The sequence below is a fragment of the Salvia splendens genome, chromosome 7 (genome assembly GCF_004379255.2).
Source record: "Salvia splendens isolate huo1 chromosome 7, SspV2, whole genome shotgun sequence".
Taxonomy (NCBI): domain Eukaryota; kingdom Viridiplantae; phylum Streptophyta; class Magnoliopsida; order Lamiales; family Lamiaceae; genus Salvia; species Salvia splendens.
The window spans coordinates 27,478,580-27,499,949 of NC_056038.1; the positions used below are offsets into that span (position 1 = coordinate 27,478,580).

Here is a 21,370-nt window from a genome sequence, read left to right on the forward strand (position 1 = left end):
AAAAAATATCACGAGACGACGTCCTTGGACATTGATATAATATCATTTGAAAAATTTGTAGGAGTATATTGTTAAAGACTTTCTTGGACCAAAATACCCCTAGGGTACTGGAGCTATTTATTTATGCTTTACTCATGAGAGATAGAATCATCACTTTGGTTGAACTTAGTTCATTCAATTTTGTTGTATTCCCCCAAAGAAAGTACTCCCTTTATCCATTTAATATTGTCCACTTTTGTCATTTCAGTTCGTCCGCGTAATATTGTCCACTTTGCTTTTTTTTTTCATTTTTGGTAAATGGAACTCATTTTTCACTAACTCATTATACTCATATTCTATTAGTATAAAACTAATACTATATAAATATAGAACTCACATTCCACTAACTTTTTCCACTCACTTTTCTTCATATTTTTTGAAATCCGCGCTTAGTCAAATATGGACAACATTTTGCAGACGAATGTATTATATGACTAATAATTACTCATTACGACACACACTTGAAGGAAAATGAATAAACTAAAATGATGGTTCTCTAAAATAAAAAAAAACATTTAAATAACTCTTATAGTATGGAGGGTATTTTGATTCAGAACAAAGCCTTCCACCGATATTATATTACAGTTTAGAAAATTTTGGAGAGGTATGCAATCTTTGTGGAATTTCGATTCCCACATGTTATATAGTATGAATCATGATGTGCTTTTCGACATTTAATCTTTTAGTTTGGATAATCAGTAGACTCATCTAACCTATTTAGTCCAACATTTAGTCACTCAAGCATGATTTGTAGCAGAATTATAAATCATTTTTTTCTCTCCCCATACTCTCTGTAATCGATGTAGATTGTAGGGCTAATTGCAAAGTTTAAGAAAAAAGAAAATGTTAATAATATACTAGTATATTGAAAATCATATTTTTGACGATTTGTTTTGTAATCCTTATAAAAAAAATATTTATCATATAATTTGTCTGTTTTGTGATTTGTATTTTATAAATACGTGAGAAGAATTTATTTATCTTATTATTAAGTATTAATAATTATATTCTTGGAAATAATATAAGTTGAGCAAATATATCTTCCTTCAAAATTGTAGATTGAATGATAGTCTTAAGGGTTATAGAGTATTTTTTTCAATCGGTTCCTAATAGAAGAAAATTAAAATTCACAATTAAATAGACGTGGATAATCTATTTTAATAATTGCAATTGTAAGGTTCATCAGTCCATACCTGAACATCATACAAAAATATTGTTCGCTTTGGACAGAGCCCTAACGGTTTTATTTTTGGAACACTCTCCAAAAAGCCTCGTACTAATGGAATTGGGATAACCCATATATATTGCTTGCAACTCTATTCATTATGCGATGCGGAATGTGGTTTGCATCCCAACAAACTTCCCCACAAATGAAGACCACAAGTGTCTCAGTCGAAGTTGGATCCCCTGCTGTGCTCCAACCACAGCAGGAGCTACTGTGCCTCACCCATCCCCATTATTTTAATTATAAATTTTAGGGTTTTTGGCTTTAAAAACCAAAAACTTTCACCAAATTCCGGTTTTTCCCACGAACTATGAGATTGGTTTTTAAAACCACGAACTTTCACATCGTATGCCATTTCCCCCGACGGGTCAACGGCTAAACCCGGTTTGTCTATGTGTCAATTTAATCCTACTTGGATCCTATTTGGCAAAATACTAACTTAAACAAATAAATATTACAGAAGATAATTTAATTCAATTAAGTAAATAAATTAAACAAAAAAGACTTAAACAAAAAAAGTTTTCATAGTCGTAAAGTTAGGGCTTTTGTTTCACTCATTCTTCTTCTTTATCTCTCGCATATTTGGGGATTTCCAGTCCGCCAAAACTTCGATTCTTCGATTCGTGAGGAAGGTGTGCGCACAGGTAGTGGATTTCCGCGCTAAACGTGGATTATCGAAGAAGGTGGAAGTTGGTCGGGTTCTTTTACTGGTGTGGTCCCGATTGTCGGCAATGTCTCACAGGTGCGGTCCTTTTCGTCAATGACCCCACTTTCGTTTAAATAATTAGAATTATTCAGTGTTTGTCGGATGTCTCAGGCCCCATTTCGTTTAAAGAATTGAAATTATTCTATGTTTGTCGGGTTCTTTTACTGGTGTAGGGTTTTATACAGTGTTTCCTTTTTAAAACAAGACAAAAAAAATCGTTTCTTTAGGGTTTTTTTGTGCATTGTGCATTTAAGTCGTATAGAGTTTTAGCTTGTACGCTGTGAAAAATATATTTCAGATTTTGCATTTAATGTGGTGATTTTACCTCTTTGAAGGGATGATTTCACTATACAATTCCATCATGGTGGGAAAATGGTGAATGATGGAGGGATGCTGTTATGTTTACTTTGAAACTATTATGTTTACTTTGAAACTATTGTTGGTCAGTCAGTAACTTTAATTTGAAACCGTTATGTTTACTTTGAAACTATTTTTCTCATAAGGGAAAACCAGGCCGCCCTCGCAAGTCTGCACTGCAAGTCGGCTCACAGCCAGGTCCAGCAGCACGCCCAGCAGCACCAGCAGGTCGCCCAACAGCAGCACGCCCAGCAGCAGCACGCCCAGCACCTGCAGCACGCCCAGGTCGAGCAGCAGCAGCACGCCCAGCAGCAGCAGCACGCCCGAAGCCAGCACAAGCAGCAGGTCACCCAAAACGAGGAAGGCCAAAAGCAAGCGCACACTCAAGTGAAGCACAATCTGGCTTATCAACACAAGAAAGCAAGATTTAAGTAATTGATCGGTTTACCTGACCCTTTTTGCCATCAAACTATATTTGTCATGATGGTTTTTTGCTATAACTCAGTATTGGATGTGTTTTGGCAACACTTTATTAGCATATTGTCCAACACTTTATCTGTCACTTTGTTTTGCTATAACGAACTTGTGTTGATGAGGAGGAAACTAGTGTCTTTGATTAGTACTCTTTGATATTACTCGTGTGTCTTTGAGGCATCAAAAGGCATCAAAAGGCATCAAATTTAGCATCCAAAAGGCATCAAAAGTGTTCAAATTTAACATCCAAATTACTACAACAGCTACACATTACAACAAAAATGTTACTACATAATGAAGAAAATTACGACACACAGAAGGAAGATCAACAGCTTCAACTTTAGCGTGGTGCTTCCTAAATCTTCAACCATCGATTTCAGCATTTCACACTCTTCAATCTTAGCATTACACTCTTCGACCTTGTCATTGAACTCTGCAATCTTCGCATTTAGTTCCTCTTCCAGAGAAACCGCCTTCAAGTGTGCACATCTCCATCTTTCTGCGAACTCGGCCTTTTCTTTACTCGTCCTATTAAGGAGAATTTCCCGGCTCAGGGGAAAAGTCGGTTCAATCCACCGAAAGAATTTATAGTCATCACTCTACAAAATGATACAAAAATCATTTTTCACTCCATGCTGCTTATAAACGGTTAAATGGACGAGTACAAAATACCTTCCAAGACGGACAACGATAAAATCGTCTTCCCGGATTATTATCAGTCCTCGACGTCCCAATCTCAGCCCGAACTCCATGGTTACAGATTACAAAGTCACCTTCAGGCCAAAAGTGGTTGAAGTTTGAGGTTTGTGAAGAACTCGACATTTCAAATTCAAACTGCACGCAAGAGAATCAATGAAGTTTGAAATTTGAGAACGATTTGTGCGGACGATTATGAAGATGGAACCCTAACACCCAAAATTGATTCGCCTACCTGAGGAACTAATGAATTCGAAATGAAGATGACCAAAATCTGACTGAATTCGCACGAAGACGTAATGAAGATGAACAAAATCTGACGACTTCGTTTAGGGTTTAGGAGATTTTGATGAATTTTGATCGATTTTCATAATTTAAGTGTTTTAATTCCTGATTGAGGGTAAAACGACGTCGTTTAAAGGGTCATATTTCCGGCATCCATGTCATTTATGCGGCTGTCCACGTTGGACAACTTCTGCACCGGAAATGTGTTATTCGGGTCGGGTTGGGAAATGGCATACGATGTGAAAGTTCGTGGTTTTAAAAACCAATCTCATAGTTCGTGGAAAAAAATCGGAATTTGGTGAAAGTTTTTGGTTTTTAAAGCCAAAAACCCTAAATTTTATTACTTTTTTAAAAAAAAATTATTAATAAAATATAAGTTTGTGTGTGCAGCAGCCCCTGCTGTGGTTGGAGCACAGCAGGGGATCCAACTCCATCTCGGTTGAGCTCACATAGAAACATCGGAGAGCGTGCAAGCAATCGACCGAACCCCCGACCACATAGGTCAGCCCCGAACCAGGGCTATGATACCATTGTAGGGATTAGATCAATGCAGATTCACTATTACCGAGACCTCTTTTCGGCCGATAGGTGAGAGATGGTAAAAAATATCTCAGAAAACAGACCAAGATACAAAGCGCAATTCAACTACATGTGCAAGATACAATTTGAACCCTAGCTATACATGAATCTCAACCGATTCAAGTCCAAGCTATCAGATAATATTACCAGCACACTAAATAGAGGAATTAGTAGTAACAGAAACCACAAATATAACTAGTTCTATAGAAGAATAGAAAAAAAATGACAAAACAGTAAAACAAGAAGTTGGCTCAGATTGCAACGCAACTGCACCGACCAAACCCTATGCTATCTCACCAAAAACCACAAGGTGAGCAATCGTGGAATGACGCCCAAAGTGCCAGTCACACTAGGTCTCACTAATTACCGCACAACGAAGCCGATTCAACACACTATTGTTCACAACTCTTTGCATTTTCTCCACAAGACTCAGAGAACATAGAAACTCTCAAAACTCACGAATAATTGTCGAGATCCCCACAGACTTAGCAGATCGAACCAGAGAGTTCAACCAAGCGTCGGACTTTGCAATGCAACATAGAAGTTACGTCTGCTAGAGAAATCGACGTTCAACTGGCCAACACAAGAGATAGAACACTCAAGGAGTGAGAGAGAATCTCTTCGAAGACGAAGGTCGAAGAGATCTAGAGAGAATGTGGAGAGAAAACCCTAATCATAGACGGAGTGAGAGAGACAAATAGAGAGAGTGAATGAATGACTCAAACTATCGCAAAAGACTTAAGTCTCACAAAAGAAACACGCCTCAATTGGATGGCTAAGAGCCACGATCCATGTTGAGTTCCACATTGCGGCCATCCGTCACATGATGTTAGTTAACGAGCCGCTAAAGACTTGGGCCACTCACAATAAACACAATTAGATAGATCCAAAATCTCACATCAATATCGATCTAAGATCTAAAATCACTTCATTATTCTAAATGACCACGTGTATGTGAAATTAGTATGATACACCCTCCATTCCTGAAAAGTATGGACATTTGGTTCAGCACAAGTTTTAATGCATAATTAGTGAAGTAAGAAAGATATAGAAAGAAAAATAGAGTAGTAATTCACGTATTTTTAGTGGAGAATGAGTTATACTTTATTAAAAAGAATAAAGTTTCAAAAACTAGAAATTTATATTTTTCAGATATAGAATAAAAAAGAAATAGTTGATATATGTAGGGACTAAGAGCATCTCCAATAATAGGCGAGCGACCGGCTCGCTGATTTTTGGCGCTCGTCGGTCCGCTCGCCAAACTATTGCAGCCGGCGAGCGCCAAATCGGCGAGAATTTCGGCGAGCGCATGCCGATTCCCGGGCGCTCGCCGATCCGCTCGCCTCTATTGCAGCCTCCCGATCGGCGAGCGACCGGCGAGCGGATTTTTTATTTTTTATTTTATTTTCGGAACTCTATATATACGCGATTTGCAAGTCATTTTCATTCGCACCACTTGTTTTAACGAATACTTTCTCTATCTTAATTTCTGTACAAGAGCAACAACGGGAAATGGATCTTAACAACGAGCCAACTTCAGGGACGAGGGGGTCTCAAACTCCCACGGTCCTCATGGGAGGTGGATGGAGTCAGATGTCTGGGTACTACAACAACATGTATCCTTGGCAGCAGATGATGCCCGGGATGACATCTGGGGTGGTATGCCGGGATGGCAGGGGATGTCGGGGGGTCCTGCGATGCAGGGGGTACCGGGGATGCAACCCGGGATGCCGATGATGCCGGGGTGGGCACCCGGGATGCAGATGACGCCGGGGTACCCGAGGATGCATGGGGCGTCGGGGGGCGGGGATGCAGGGGACGCCGGGGGCTCTGACGTCTATCGCCCCAGCTTTGATTTTGGTACTGCTTCTTCGCACACATCGACCCCAGCGGAGTTGGGTATAGATCTCGGGGCACCGGACACTCCCGTAGGGCGGGGTCGGGGCGCGCCCAAGAAGAAGAAGGGGAGGAAGGTGGTCGGCGAGTCGTCGCAGCCGGAGGTACGGAGGACGTGGACAGACGCGGAGAATGTCGCGCTGTCCAAGGCGTGGGTCAGTGTTTGCGATGACCCCCTCGCCTCGAACAATCAGAGGATCCTCAACTTGTGGGCTAAAATAGCAGCAGCCTACAAGGCATTTTGCCCGGAGGGGAGGGACACGCAGATGGGAGGAATGCCGGAAGGGGTGGGACCGAATCCGGACTGGGGTCTCCCGATTTTTGGGCTTGTACACCAACGCCCTCCGAATGAAGTCCAACGGCCAAACTGACGAGGACTGCGGGAGTCTGGCAGAGAAACAGTTCCCCTAGCCCGGCCTTTACAAGGACTTCACCTACTGGAACTGCTACGAGGTGCTAATGGACTCCGAGAAGTTTCGGGCAAGTGTCGATGTTGGCTGGCCGAAGAAGCAGCGCCTGAACTATACCGGTGATTACGCCAGCGGCAGTAGCGGCGGTTCCCACGACCTCCCCGAAGATGCTCAGGAGACCCCGTCCCCTCCCGCGTTTACTCGCCGCACTCGCCCGGTTGGTCAAAGGCGGGCGCAACGGGCTCGCCTGAGGTCCAGTCGGCATCCCCCCTGTTGACAGCTCGACAGATAAACTCGTCTTCTTGGCGCGTCAACAAGCGCGGGCTCAGATGATCCAGATCATAGATCAATGGAAGAATGCAACTGACCCCGAGGAGAAGAGTTTTTTCCACGCAGTGCTCGTGAGTATGCGAGAGGATTTGAATCCCTCCGCGGCACAGGTGGGGGGGCTCTGACGCGGGCTTAGATGCCGCAGATTTGGGGGTCCCGGATAGCGGCGACGACGGCGAGGAGTGAGGCGGAGGCGGGGGGCTCGTGCGTGATTTTAGAGTTTTTTTTGTAATGTAATTTTTTTAATGGACTTTTTTTTAATTTATGTACTTTTTTTAATTTTTAATATTATTATTGCATTTTACCGTATCTGTGTCGTAAGTGGAATTCTGTATTTAGTGTGATTGTTAATTATTTATTTTTAGTACTGATGATGTGGCTAGGCTATGGCTGGGCTATTGCTTGTCCTGATGATGTGGTAGGAGGGATTTTAATGCTGATGATGTGTCAGAGGAGTTTGTGGTTGGGCTATGACTGAGCTATTTGCTATTGGAGATGCTCTACGAAAGTAACGATAAATTGGATTAAATAATTTCTTATTATTGGGTCGGCCAACCCCACCATCCACAAGAGTATATGACATTTGGATCCAAAGCGTGTGAATTGTATTGATAAACGCTGCATTAAATTATTCGTTCACACGTAGGATAATAGAGTAAGAGCATCCACAGTGGTTATAGCCCAGCAATAGCCCAGCCATAGCCTAGCCACAAACTCCTCCTGCCACATCATCAATACTAAAAATCCTCCTGCCACATCAGAAATAGCCCAGCCATAGCCTAGCCATATCATAAATAGCCCAGCCACATCAATAGCCACATCACTAATAACACAATACACGGAATTTATTTTACGAGACATATACGGGAAACATTAATAATACTATTTTAATTTTTTAAAAAATTACAATAAATTAAAGAAAGTACAAAAATTTTAAAAAAGTACATTAATAAAAAAAATTACATTCAAAATCGCAAAAAGTACATTACTTAAAAAAAATCACTCGCCGGCTCCCTCGCCTCCGTCGTCGCCGTCGCCACCGCCGCCTCCCTCGCCACTGTCACCGCCGCCTCCGCTGCCACCGCCACTGCCGCCTCCACGCAGATCGTCATTCATGCTCTCGAGCAATGTGAAGAGAAATCTCTTCTCCTGGGGGTCCGTCGCCGCTCGCCATTCGGCTAACGTCTTCACCATCATCTGGCGCGTTGTTGACGCGCGAAGTACTTGAGATCCTCTGTAAACTGGCGGTCAAATGGGGATGCCGACTGGACCTCTTGGGAACCCCCGGCGACCCCCCTCGCCTCCCGTTGCGCCCGCTTTTGCCCAGCGGGGCGAGGTCGGAGGCCGAACGAACGAGGGTTGGGGAGCACCTGGTCCGTCTCGGGGAGGTCGTGGGAACCACCGCTGCTGCCGCTGAAATCCCCGGTATAGTTCAATCGTTGCTTCTTCGGCCAGCCAGCGTCGACACCTACTCGGAATTTCTCGGTGTCGTTCAGCACAAGATAGCAGTTCCAGTAGGTGAAGTCCTTATACAACCCGGGCTGGGGGAAGGCTTTCTCCGCTATCCTCCTGCAGTCGTCCTCCGTTTGGCCACTACTCTGCATGCGGAGGGCGTTGGCGTACAAACCCGAAAATCGGGAAACGGCAGCCCTGATTCGGTTCCACGCCTCCCGGAAATCCTCCCCGTTGTGTGGCCTCCCCTCCAGGCAAAATAGCTGGTAGGCTGCTGCTACCTTGCCCCACACGTTGACGATCCTCTGGTTATTTGAAACAAGAGGATCGTCGCAAACACTAACCCACGCCTTTGACAGCGCAACGTTCTCCTCGTCCGTCCACCTTCTCCGTACCGTGGGGTCATCCCCACCCGGCTGCGACGACTCCCCGACCTTCTTTCCCTTGCCCTTATTCTTTGGGGCGCCACTACCCTGCACTGCTCCCCCCGTTTGAACGGGAGTTTCCGGAACTCCGAGACTATCAAATCCCAAATCCGACAACGCAAAATCATCAAAACCGCTCGGCGTGAACTGCGCATCCGTTGGGGTCGATGTGTGCGACGAAGCAGTCAAAAAATCAAAACTGGGGTGATAGACGTCCCCCCGCGTTACCTGCGTCGCCGGTACGCCCCCCGGCGTCCCCTGCGTCGCCGAACCTCCCCCGAGTATCATCTGCATATTGGGTGCCCACCCCGGCATCATATGCATATTGGGTGCCCAACCCCGCATCGCCGGGAAACCCCCCGGCGGACTCCCTCCGGTCGGCATCCCGGGTAGCATCTGCTGCCACGGGTACATGTTGTAGTACCCGGGCATCTGATTCCATCCGCCTCCAACGGGGATTGAGGGAGTTTGAGAACCGCTCGTCCCTGAACTAGGCTCGTTGTTCAGATCCATTTCTCGGTGTTGATCTTGTACAGAAACTAAGATAGAGAGAGTACTCGTTAATACAAGTGGTGCGAATGAAAATGAAGTGCAAATAGCGTATATATAGTGTTTCGAAAATTAAAAATAAAAAATAAAAAATCCGCTGGGCTATGCGCTGGGCGATCCGGGCGCTGCAATGGAGCCGAGCGGATCGCCCAGCGCATAGCCCAGCGGATTTTGACCGCCTAGCGCTAGGCGAAATTGATTTCCGGAAAACCGCTCGGCGGTTTTCGGCTCCTCTAATGGTTCGCCTAGCGACCGCCTAGCGCCGGCGCTCGGCTAGGCGGTGCACTAGGCGCCATTGTGGATGCTCTAATGGAGTACTAGTAATTAATACTCCCTCCTCTACGTCCTACGTCTCACTGACTCATTTACACTCACATTTTATTATAAAATTAATATATAAAAATTGGACTTACATGCCACCAATCTTGCCCATTTTCTATTACATTTCTTAAAATCAACCTTGTCAACCCACTTTCTATTACATTTCTTAAAATCCATACTAAGTCAAATGGTGATGAATTATTAGGGCAGGTGAGATTAAAAAAAAAAAGGAGTGATTCCCTGATCATTTACAGTTTATAAAATCCCGCAACGTCTCACAAGAAAAAGGGCGACTCTGGAGTTGACTCCCCACCATTTTCGACTGTTTGTTTCTCTCTCTCTTCTTCCTCACATCACAATATCACATAACATCACATGGGCAAGGCCGCCAAATGGTTCAGAGGCCTCCTCGGCCTGAAGCCCTCCGACTCCACCCACCGCCACCCGCCTAAGAAATGGAACTTCACCGCCCGCCACAAGAACGTCCCCGACCAAGACGCTGAGGCCAGCAAGCACGCCATCGCAGTGGCTGTCGCCGCCGCTCACGCTGCCGCCGCGGTTGTCCAGCTCAATACCAGCGGCAGGAATATCTCCGCCGCGCGCCGCGAGGAGTTGGCTGCCGTCGCGATTCAGTCTCACTTCCGCGCCTATCTGGTTTGTCAAATCAAATCAATCTACTCAGATTGGCTAATTTCTTCTTATTCTTTCCAAAAAAAAATAATGCAACTCAACTTAGTTGGGATTGCGGGAGTACTAGTACTGAATATTTTTTTGACAGATTTTGTATCTATGATTCTTCTACTTGAAGAATTATTGTGACGTCAAACTTCAAAAGGCTGAGTTGAATCTCTGTGGACGGCGACTGGCCTCATTCCAAAAAAGAAAAAAGAATTTTGTGAAACATTATTTATTGATTATTTAAATAACGTGATGCATTAATGGGATTTGTGTACGTGGTCGGTGCTAGATTTTTACAATAGGAGTACTAATCACTAAAACTTTATTTGTCACACTATCTCTCCTTCTGGTCAAGATTTCACACTATGTAATGTGATAGTACTACTTCTTTGACTTGCATTTTAGTTTACTCATCTAATTTCTGGGCTGCTTCACTTTTGCAACATCCTAATTTCTGTACTGTACTGTACTACTACGTTTCTTGATTCTTCTAGTAAATGTTACAGACAGAAATTAGGAACATGTATTAAATGACAATTTAGATCTATGTTTGGTACATGTTTGGATATAAAGTTGTATTACTTTATTACTAACATGTCACCATCCTATATATTGTCAAAAGTGAAAAAAAATATATAGACTTGAGGGCCACCAAATTTTAAAATATTTCATGATTCAGTTGCTTAATTACAAAATTTCATGTGCAGTCGAGAAGAGCTCTACGGGCGCTCAAGGCGTTGGTGAAGCTGCAAGCGCTGGTGAGGGGTCACCTCGTGAGGCGGCAAACTGCGTATGCTATGCACCGGTTGCAGGCGCTTGTCCGAGCACAAGTGCGAGCTCGGGCTGTTCGGGCTCTGATGTCGGAATCCTCTCACTTCAATTATCCGGTGAGAAAGTTATTCCATTTTCCCTCCCATTGATTCAAAACCTGAATTGGTTGGTAGTAGATAGTAGTACTATGACATAAACATTACTTACTTAGGAGGGGGGACCATTCCTTTCACTATATCATATTTACCCTTCAAAATAATGCTCATAAACAATTAGCTACCCCATCTATATTTATTAACTATACTATTACATATTTGTACAAACTAGTTGGGGTCAAATAAATTTGTTTTCATTGTTCCATGCTACGGCGTTGTGCATAAGTTGAGCCTCAATAAAAGACGTTAGCCCCTGGGCTAGTAGGTTGGGGGCTCGAGCAACTATGAGTTAGTTTGCATATGTTCGAATAATAAATGGTTGCTTTGTAGGGGCCGGTAACACCTGAGAAATTCGAGCATGCTACTCGGTCTAGGAGCGTGAAGCATGACCAAACTATGATGCTAAAGGTTTGTTGATTGTTGTGGTTTGGTTTGCTAACTATCTCTAACCATATGCCTACTAATGAAAATGCAGAGGAATGGTTCGAGGTCAAGCGGAACTCCCCACCACCACGATCCTGAGAAGCCACATGCTAGCCGTGTGTTGTTGATGGACAGCAGAAGGTTGTGGGAGCAAGGCGATGATAGAAGCGACAAGATTCTTGAAGTGGACACCGGTAATCTACATCATGTCAATTCCAAGCGTAGGACCCTCTTCTACTCGTCTCATCTTAGCCTAGGCTCCGATCAGAACTGTCCGAGCTACACCACATCCAAGGACTCCACAGCCCGACAGTCAGTACGGAGCATGTCATCAGGCGAAGTTCAGTCCCTGAGCCCCTTCAAGTTTGCAGAGGAGGACCCAGACGAGAGTGCCTTCTGCACTGCTGACAACAGCCCGGCATTCTATTCAGCATCATCGAGGTCCAAAAGAGGAGGCCCCTTTACCCCTACCAAGAGTGATGGTACGAGAAGCTGCCTGAGCGGTTACTCTGATCATCCAAACTACATGTCCTACACAGAATCATCAAAAGCTAAGGTGAGATCGCTCAGTGCTCCGAGGCAGAGACCTAACTATGAGAGATCGAGCTCTACCAAGAGGTATTCGGTTCACGGGTATGGCGATTCAAGGCCTGCTCAGAGAGTATCTACGTTGCACGCCAACTTCACCAGCAAGGCTTACCCTGGATCCGGACGCCTAGATAGGTCCGGGATGCCTGTTAGAGGCGACTTCGATGGTTTCAGCAGTGGTGGTGGTAACTGGCAGAGATTTTGAGCTAAAACTTGGCACATATTTTCCTTGAAACTTTTAACTAATTGCTAATGTAGCCAGGTAGAGAGTATTCTAGCTATGGATGGGTTTGTTGTGTTGTGTTGTTTCGTTTAGTATCAATTGTAACAGTAAAAATGTCAAGTAACTATTTAGAGCTTTGGTAATCAGTATTTATAAGCATTGGCATGAATTGAATACATTTCAGATAAAGTTTATATTTACATACTAGTTCCCTACATTATACTAACAAATTTGTATTTCATCCCAAATATTTCAATAATTGCAAATGTACCATATGGAATTCGTCAACTACGATCCAGGTCGACACCACGAACAATACGATCAAACTTTGAGCAAAAGCAAGAGTCCATTATGATCAGAAGTTACCTTGGAACCAGTCAGTCATCTATGGTTCAAAAGTTGGGACCTGATCCATGGGAGCACGAAAAGCTCGGTACATGGCTCTATCAATGATATTCCTGTACGGATCCTGCTCTCTCTTCTTGAGCAGGTACGACATGCTTGCCTCTACTTCAGACTTGATTGACAGATAGAGCTCTCGCGCTTTTTCTCTGTCCTTCAACGTCTCCTTCCTCCCCTTCATTTGAATCGGCTTCCCAAATAGGTAGTACAGCCGCCCAGGAATCTTTGGTACGATTCCGGGAACATACAGATCCTGATTCGCAACCTCACCACTCACCCCAGCCCTGCAGCGATGGCGTTCGACTCTAAGCACATGTTACAACAGCAAGCTGAGTGTAAGGTGGCTATACCTGAAATTAAATTCTTGTGCCTTTTCGTTTTCGCTTCTTATTAGATCACCCAAATATGGGATTTTCATCATGTCATTATAGTCCAGGACTAACTGCCAATAAGAAAACGCAAATGGTTATACACAAGTCTGTTTACAAATAATATTTCTTATCACGAATATAGTTAAAACAATACCTGAGCTAGGTCATCCTCTCCGATAACTCCAAAAGGTACGATAGTGGCTTCAAATCTTGCAGCCATCCTCACAAATTCCGGCTGATCTGGCCAGAATAATTTATACTCTTCACCCTGATCAACAAAAACTTCCCATCAAGTTCAAATAATTAATTTGTCATCATCCTAGTTTTACACATTGAACACTAATATCTTGAGATTGATACAAACATCTTTCTGATCATCTTCTTAGCTAGTTTCATGAGATGAAGAAATACGAAACAGATGCATACTAACCCTCTTGTGGAGAGCCTCTCGAGCGCCACCAGGGTACAACAACACATGAGATTTTGTTTTAAACAGCTTGAAGAGATTGCTTGCGCTGACAGGTAGTGCGCCGAATAATTTTGTATAGTCGTAAAACGGAAACTCCTTATTTTCACTTTCAATAACATCTGAAAATAAAGTTGGATGTGCTATACCACGAACCAAGATCTTCTTCTCGTGCAGAAATTGTTGGACTAATGGGGAGAGTTCTAAACCCATAAGCATGTGATAACCAACTAACAAGACTGGACCTTCCTCGGGAACTCCATCTAGGCCTCTCACGATCTTCCCATCTTTCATAGTAGACAAGAACACTGGACCTCCAAAATTCTGAAGGAGTCTGTATTTGTATTCGATTACAGTCAATTTCCTTAGGAAAAATTCATATATAATAGAATTTGACATACTCACATGACTGAATCTTCTCAGTTATGTTCTTAGCGTAAGAATGAAATATACAGGGATAAAGAATTGTTGGTAATTTACCCATTTCCCTCGATTGCTAGCTTGAACTCGGATTTACTAGGAGGTAAGAAATCCATCACATAATCATGGTTTCTGGACCGACGGTACATGTTAGTAGCTTTGATAATGGTCAATAGATTAATACCATCCTCCTGTAAAAAATAAAACTTGATATGTTCAATATGTGAGAAGTAGGCAGCTCGAAACATTAATCTTATGAATATAGATTTGCATACTTCAATCTTCGCAAGAGGCATTTCAGAAACAAATACCAACAAGGAAAAGTCCTTTAATGCAAGGAAACGTTCTTATACATCTCTGGAGAAACCATAATAATATCCCCACCTACCAATAATATGGTATGCCCATTGTCTTTGAAGTATCTTATATTGCAATTTTTCAGTGATTTTAAGAGCCTCCAAGCTTCATCTCTACTGGGAAGCATGCCATCCTTGCCACTGAGATGCATGATCCACCATTAATATTACAAATTTAAATTATAGCCGCTGTATCCCACTGTGAGTGTGTGACAAGAACAAGTCACATCAAATATAATGTGGACAAATCTTAACAATATAAAGAACACAATTGAACAATTAGTTAAGCTTTAGGATGTAAAAGTCTAGAACAGATGCATATGGTAAATTATTGAGAAAATTTCCTAGATGATTATTGTTTCTTGCCTCCCAAAGAAGAAGAAGAAGATTGGTTTTATCCTTTTTCTGTACAATTTATAATATTGAACAATAGAGAAAGATTGAGAAGAAACCTAGCAAGAACAAGTACTTCAGCTTTAACGGCATGAAGACGAGAATTAGCATAAGCAGCACCCGTTTTCAACTGCTTCAGTCTCCAAAGCAGGGTTTCTTTTGGTATGATATCAGCCAAGCCCTATCCATATTTTATTGAAAAAGTAGCTAGTAATTTATCAAGAAGCCTGTAGACATGTACATACATATGTGTGGGTGTGTTGCCCTGTAAAGTGGCTGATGCAATTACATGTGATGCAAAAAGTTCCATTGAGCATCGTTTTTGCTTCATTTATTTCTCCTGCCATTCTTTTATTGGCAGGTTACAAAAAGCTACCAAATCACAATCTACTTTCTTAGAAATAACTTTTGAAAACTAAGTGCAGATATGATCAAGCAAAAGGAACCAATGTTCTTACAGAAAGACGTGGCAGCATAGCACGAAGGTTGTTCGCTAACTGTTCAAAATATTGGTTAGGAGTGCCCGCTGTATCAATATTCACCGCGGCCATCTTTACTGGATCACCTGGTTTCGGAATGGTAGACAGTTTACAATCAAGACAGTTTGAACAAAATATATGTTTCCAGATAAAATATTGTTCACAAGATGGTAATCAGAGGTGTATTATCAATGTATTATTATTATTATTATTATTATTATTATTATTATTATTATTATTATTATTACAATGTATTTAAATGATATAAAATTATAAATCATACTTAATTTCGTTATAATAAATAACTATATTTAAAATTATCCTAATTATAACTATATTATTATAATATTTATATATATTTGTAATTATCATAATAATAATTAATAATTTATTAAATAATTAAAATATAACTATATAATATAAATTATGTAATAATAATTAATAATTATTATTTTATAAATTAATAATTAATCAATGAAGTCATAGTGAAATTTCAAATTATAAAATTTATTCAATTATATTATATGTAAATATTATAATTATAATTATAATAATCATATTTATTATTATAATCATTTAATACTCCATGTAACTATAATTACAACTATATTATTATATATTATGATGGATAATCCATATTTAAACTAATAATAAATATAATTATTATCATTTGTAATTAATAATTTATTAAAATTTTTATATTATTATTCATTTTTATAAATAAAAATAGTAATAAGTAGGACTATATTTTTAGTTAGGTGTTTAAATCAATAGTATAAAATTTAAAATCTTGACATTTTCCAAACATAGGAAAGTAAAGTTATTAAGAATCATATTCCCAGGATTCATTTTACTTGTCAACTTTACTTTCCCGTCAACCAAACATGGCCTAAATGAGACACATGGAATATTTCTAGAAATAACAGCAAACTTATTATTAACAAATCCGTAGAGAAAATTGTTAGAAATATGTCTACAGATGTGCTATTAGAACACCTAAATCACATGGAATCCTCACAGAAATCCAGATAGCTAATGTTTAGATGGCAATGGCATAACGTCAGATAAATTGACTACTTAAAACAGTAGAATAAGATATCGAACAGTATTGAGTACATACCCATAACAAAGCTTAAAAAATAAGGAAAAGCACTATGAAGTTCATTAGGCAATGCTTCCAACAAAGGTAGAAAAGGCTGCAGCTGAGCCCTTCCAAATGAAGTTGCTGAAAAAAACGAATAATCAGTTAAACTTCCCTATCTGCCAGCCACAGTTGTCAACCGGTGTATCTGAAATTTTTTGAATAAGTCACTAACGAGTGTCTGAAACAGACCTGGATTAGCTAGTATCACTACAAGGTCAATATCAGGATTCCGTGCTGCAACTGCAAGAGCCAAGCATCCACCGAAGGAATCTCCCACCAGATAGATGGGCTTATTAGGACATGAAGAGTGCTCGGCTCTCAAAGTTTCTTCAACCCACACTACCAACTCTAGAAAATTTATGAATGTAAGAGTTTCGTGTTACTCATATGAAACCAAGAAAATTTTCAGGTCACGGGAAGCATGACAGAGCAATAAATCGAAGAATAATACATTGTTTAACTTTGAATACGCTCTCATAAACACAGATACCTGCAAATGGGGTTCGATCTTGCACTGGGATATGCATACACCGAACATCAAAGACCCTGAGACCAAGGAAAAAAACCATTATAATGAACAAACTAATGGAACAAGATACATACTGCTACCACATATGCTTTTATATTCTGATTTCCAATAAAGATAGACTCTGTTGCTTGGAATAGAAGCATATAAATTACTAACACCAATTCTTCAATGTTAAGGATCATGAAAATTGAACGTCAAATGAACTCAATACACTATCTCCCGACACAAAAAGCAAAGCAATTATGCATTTGAATTACACAAAAACTCTTACTAAAATACTTACTTTCCAAGAGATTTGTGGTGCAGGATAAGGCCATCCACAACGCTGTTCCTATACCGTTCCTAAACCGTTCCTTAAACCACTATTTGAGGGCCCCACTGTACTTTTTTACTCCATTCCTTAACTAAGGAACGGAACCTGCAACCCTCGTTCCTTAACCGTTCCTTAACCGTTCCTTAAATTACTATTCATTCAATTTCATTTTTTTTTAATTTCAACTCAATTCAATTAAAAAAACAAACACATTTTATTAAAAAACACACAACATTAAAACAAAGTTACAACTTAAACTTAAAAAAATAAAAAGCACACAATTAAAATCATAAAAAAATAAAAGTACACAATTTTAATAATTTCATCCGCCAAAGTTTGCCCAAATGTGCTCAATTAGATCATGTTGGAGTTGGGTGTGGGCGCTAGAGTCGCGTGTCCTTGCACGAATAGATAACCGTTCTTGTATAGACGGATGCGCTCCACTTCGAGGCGGACTACTTGCGGTTGAGCTTCCGGGGGATTCGGGGTCGAACCAATTTCCCGCCTCGGGTCCTTCGTCTTGGACAATCATGTTGTGCAAGATTATGCACGTATACATGATGTCGACCATGTTCTCCATGAACCACGTACGAGCCGGGGCTTTGATGATGTTGAAGCGCGCTTGGAGAACCCCGAACGCCCTCTCCACATCCTTGCGAGCAGCCTCCTGCTTCTGCGCAAAAAGAGCCTGCTTTGGGTTCGCAGACCCACTGCACGTCTTCACGAAGGTAGGCCACTTCGGGTAGATGCCATCGGCGAGATAGTACCCCATTTTATAAAGCCGATTGTTGGCGACGAAGTTGATGGCCGGCGCTTTACCATCCAAAACTTCGGTCAAGAGGTCGGACTGGTTGAGCACGTTTACGTCGTTGTTCGACCCGGGGACCCCGAAGTACGCGTGCCAGATCCAAAGGCGGTAGTCGGCAACGGCCTCGAGTATAACGGTTGGGTGGGTACCTTTGTGGCCGCTCGTGTAGGACCCCTTCCACGCCACCGGGCAATTCTTCCATTGCCAGTGCATGCAATCGACGCTGCCGAGCATCCCTGGGAATCCGTGCACTGTTTCGTGAAGGTCGAGAAGGAACTGACAATCGGCCGTGCTTGGCCTCCGGAGAAATTCGTCGGTGAAGGCTGCCCGGACGCCTTTGCAGAATTTGAGCAAGCACATTCGCCCAGTGCTATCTCCGATGTGGAGGTATTCGTCGAACATGTCGGCCGTTTGTCCAGTCGCAAGCTGGCGGATTGCTGCAGTACATTTCTGCAGCGTCGTGTGGCTGGGACGTCCGACCGCGTCGAACCCTTCCTGGAAGAACTCTTCCCGGGCTGCCAAAGTATTCGCGATGTGGAGAAATAACGGTTTCCCCATGCGGAAACGGCGACGGAAGTACGTATCTCCCCAAACCGGGTTATCGCAGAAGTAGTCGCGTACTAACCTTGCGGCGGCTTCCTCCCGGTTACGATGGATGTACGTACGGGAGCGACGTTGGGGCGGAGCGGCTTCTTCCGCCTCCCGTCGTCGATCTTCTTCAAGTGATTGTTCCAATATTTGACGCATTTGTTCATAAGGATCCATTAGTTTGATTAAATTTGGGAGAAGGAAAATAGAGTTGATTTGAGATGAAAATTGGGGTGGAAATAGAGAGAAATAGATGTGTGTTTGTGATTGAAATGAGTATGAAATAGGAGTATTTATAGAGTAAATAAATAAATAATAAAAAAAAACCAAACGGCTATAAAATTAACGGTCTCATTACCGTTAATAAAAAAAATTTATTTTTTTTTTATTAAATTCGAAATTTTTTTTAAAAAAATGAATTATTGCGTCATCGGGACGAAGCCCACTCGCGGGGCAGCGAGTGGGCTTCACGCGTCGAATGGGAGTCCGCCACGTCGCCTCGGCGCGTGGCGGAACGTTTCGTTCCGCGTTCCGGAGGAACGAAACGCGGCACGGCATGGGAACGGTGGCGGCACGGAATGGCGACGGAACGCACGCTGCAACGCGTGCCGCCGCGAAACCGTTCCTCCGGAACGGCATAGGAACGGCGACGGCACCGCGTTGCGGGTGCTCTAAGGCCGAGTCCGAGACCATCTATTCCTGCATCAAAAAGTCGAACTTCAAAATATATTCTTTTTAAGGAGAAATATATCAGAAATTAATGAAACAGCAATCAAGAATCAATGATTTTACCAGGCAAGAAAAGTAACAGAGGTGAGCCTCTCAAATGGGGCTCACAAGAGATTGGGGTGAACCACCGCACCGGCCCACCGTCCGGCTTGATTATATCTCCGGCATAATCAAGGTAATCTTGCACAGTTTCAGTCCCATATCCATCATCCCACAAAGCTTCCAACTTTACCTCCTTCTCGCTCCCCTTCCCCTCAATCACACTGGCCAAATCAACCTTCCCCCTCTCCTCCTTCACTGCACCATTAACTTTCACAGATAAACACCTAATTGAATATCTAGATTGAGCAATTCTCTCGAAATTAGAAGCAAAATGAGGCGGTGACAGCGAAAAACTATTCATAGTTGAAGCCATGAAATGGAAGCTGCAAATTCCGAAAAACTATGGGAAAATGAAGTGGCCTTCCATGGTTTTAGATAGGAGTAGAAAAGAGGAAGAGAAAAAGGGAAATGAGAAGAAGCAAGAAAGACACGAAATGTTGCGGGAGTTTCGTGTGAAAATAAACAAGCAAGATAAAACCAGTAGAGTGAGATTGCACATGGACATGGACAGTCGCGGCTATTTAATATATCACAATAAATAAATACTTATTGTTATTTCAATCGATAACATAAATAGGCTGAAATTAGAGCCTTATAACAGAACTAAGACCGATTTTATAATATAAATAAATGATTGAGATTCATTATTATTGCAAATTAGCACACACTTGTTACGTTTAAAAGGACGCGCCACGGAAGACTCGAACCTGAGACCTTTGGCCTCAAGCATTATTAACTTCATTACTGCTTGGTCAACTCACACACATTAAGCATCCACAATAGTGTGGATGCTTGGCAGCGTCGATTGCATGCACTGGCAATGTAAGAATTGCCCGGTGGCGTGGAGGGGGTCGTACACGAGCGGCCACAAAGGCACCCACCCCACCGTTATACTTGAGGCCGTTGCCGACTACCAGCTATGGATCTGGCATGCGTACTTCGGGGTTCCCAGCTCGAACAACGACATAAATGTGATCCACCAATCCGACCACTTCGCCGAAGTTTTGGATGGTAAAGCGCCGACCATCAACTTCACCGCTAACAACCGGCGCTATAAAATGGGGTACTATCTTGCCGACGGCATCTACCCGAAGTGGCCAACCTTCGTGAAGACGTGCACCAGGCCTATGAACGCAAAGCATACGCTTTTTGCGTAGAAGCAGGAGGTTGCTCGGAAGGATGTGGAGCGGGCGTTCGGGGTTCTCCAAGTGCGCTTCAACATTATCAAAGCCCCGGCTCGTACGTGGTTCATGGAGAGCATGGTCGACATCATGTATACGTGCATAATCTTGCACAACATGATTGTCCAAGACGAAGGACCCGATGCGGGAAATTGGTTTGACCCTGAAGCCCCCGGAAGCTCTACCGCAAGTAGTCCACCACGCAGTGGAGTGCATCCGTCTATACAAGAACGGTTGTCTATTCGAGCAAGGACACGTGACTCTTCCGCCCACACCCAACTCCAAGAAGATCTAATGGAGCACATTTGGACAAAATTTGGCGGAGGAGATTATTAAATTATGTATTTTAAATTTTTTAGGAAATTATTAAATTATGTTTTTTTACGAATTTTATGTTGTAAGTTTATTTTATTTAATGAAGTGTGTTTTTATTAATTTAATTTGGTTGGAAATAAAAATAAAAAATGAAATTGAATGAATAGTAATTTAAGGGACGGTTAAGAGACG

At 42.2% G+C, this 21,370-nt stretch overlaps 3 protein-coding genes across 5 annotated transcripts; 1 reads left to right on the forward strand and 2 right to left on the reverse strand.

The window, feature by feature from the left end:
* Positions 1–9,995: 9,995 nt before the first annotated feature.
* LOC121741476 (protein IQ-DOMAIN 25-like) lies at positions 9,996–12,725 on the forward strand. The gene is made up of 4 exons (XM_042134238.1): positions 9,996–10,398; positions 11,130–11,309; positions 11,679–11,756; positions 11,824–12,725. Exons 1-4 carry the CDS (start codon positions 10,120–10,122, stop codon positions 12,562–12,564), a joined length of 1,278 nt encoding a protein of 425 aa, XP_041990172.1. The 5' UTR covers positions 9,996–10,119; the 3' UTR covers positions 12,565–12,725.
* LOC121741475 (acyltransferase-like protein At1g54570, chloroplastic) lies at positions 12,710–17,575 on the reverse strand. Of its 3 annotated transcripts, XM_042134236.1 has the most exons (12): positions 17,426–17,575; positions 17,104–17,159; positions 16,803–16,961; positions 16,590–16,694; positions 15,449–15,555; positions 15,050–15,171; positions 14,630–14,738; positions 14,302–14,432; positions 13,786–14,155; positions 13,510–13,623; positions 13,335–13,426; positions 12,710–13,268 (listed from the first exon to the last, which is right to left on the reverse strand). In XM_042134236.1, exons 2-12 carry the CDS (start codon positions 17,138–17,140, stop codon positions 12,968–12,970), a joined length of 1,647 nt encoding a protein of 548 aa, XP_041990170.1. In that variant the 5' UTR covers positions 17,141–17,159; positions 17,426–17,575; the 3' UTR covers positions 12,710–12,967. The 3 variants fall into 3 exon arrangements, with proteins under 3 accessions (XP_041990170.1, XP_041990169.1, XP_041990171.1); XM_042134235.1 differs by having other exon boundaries at positions 17,104–17,575; XM_042134237.1 differs by lacking the exons at positions 14,630–14,738; positions 15,050–15,171 and having other exon boundaries at positions 17,104–17,575.
* On the reverse strand, positions 17,182–20,177 carry LOC121810657. The gene is made up of 3 exons (XM_042211409.1): positions 19,644–20,177; positions 19,403–19,550; positions 17,182–17,305 (listed from the first exon to the last, which is right to left on the reverse strand). The coding sequence occupies exons 1-3, from the start codon at positions 19,993–19,995 to the stop codon at positions 17,182–17,184; spliced, it is 624 nt and encodes a 207-aa protein (XP_042067343.1). The 5' UTR covers positions 19,996–20,177.
* Between the last annotated feature and the right edge of the window lie 1,193 nt (positions 20,178–21,370).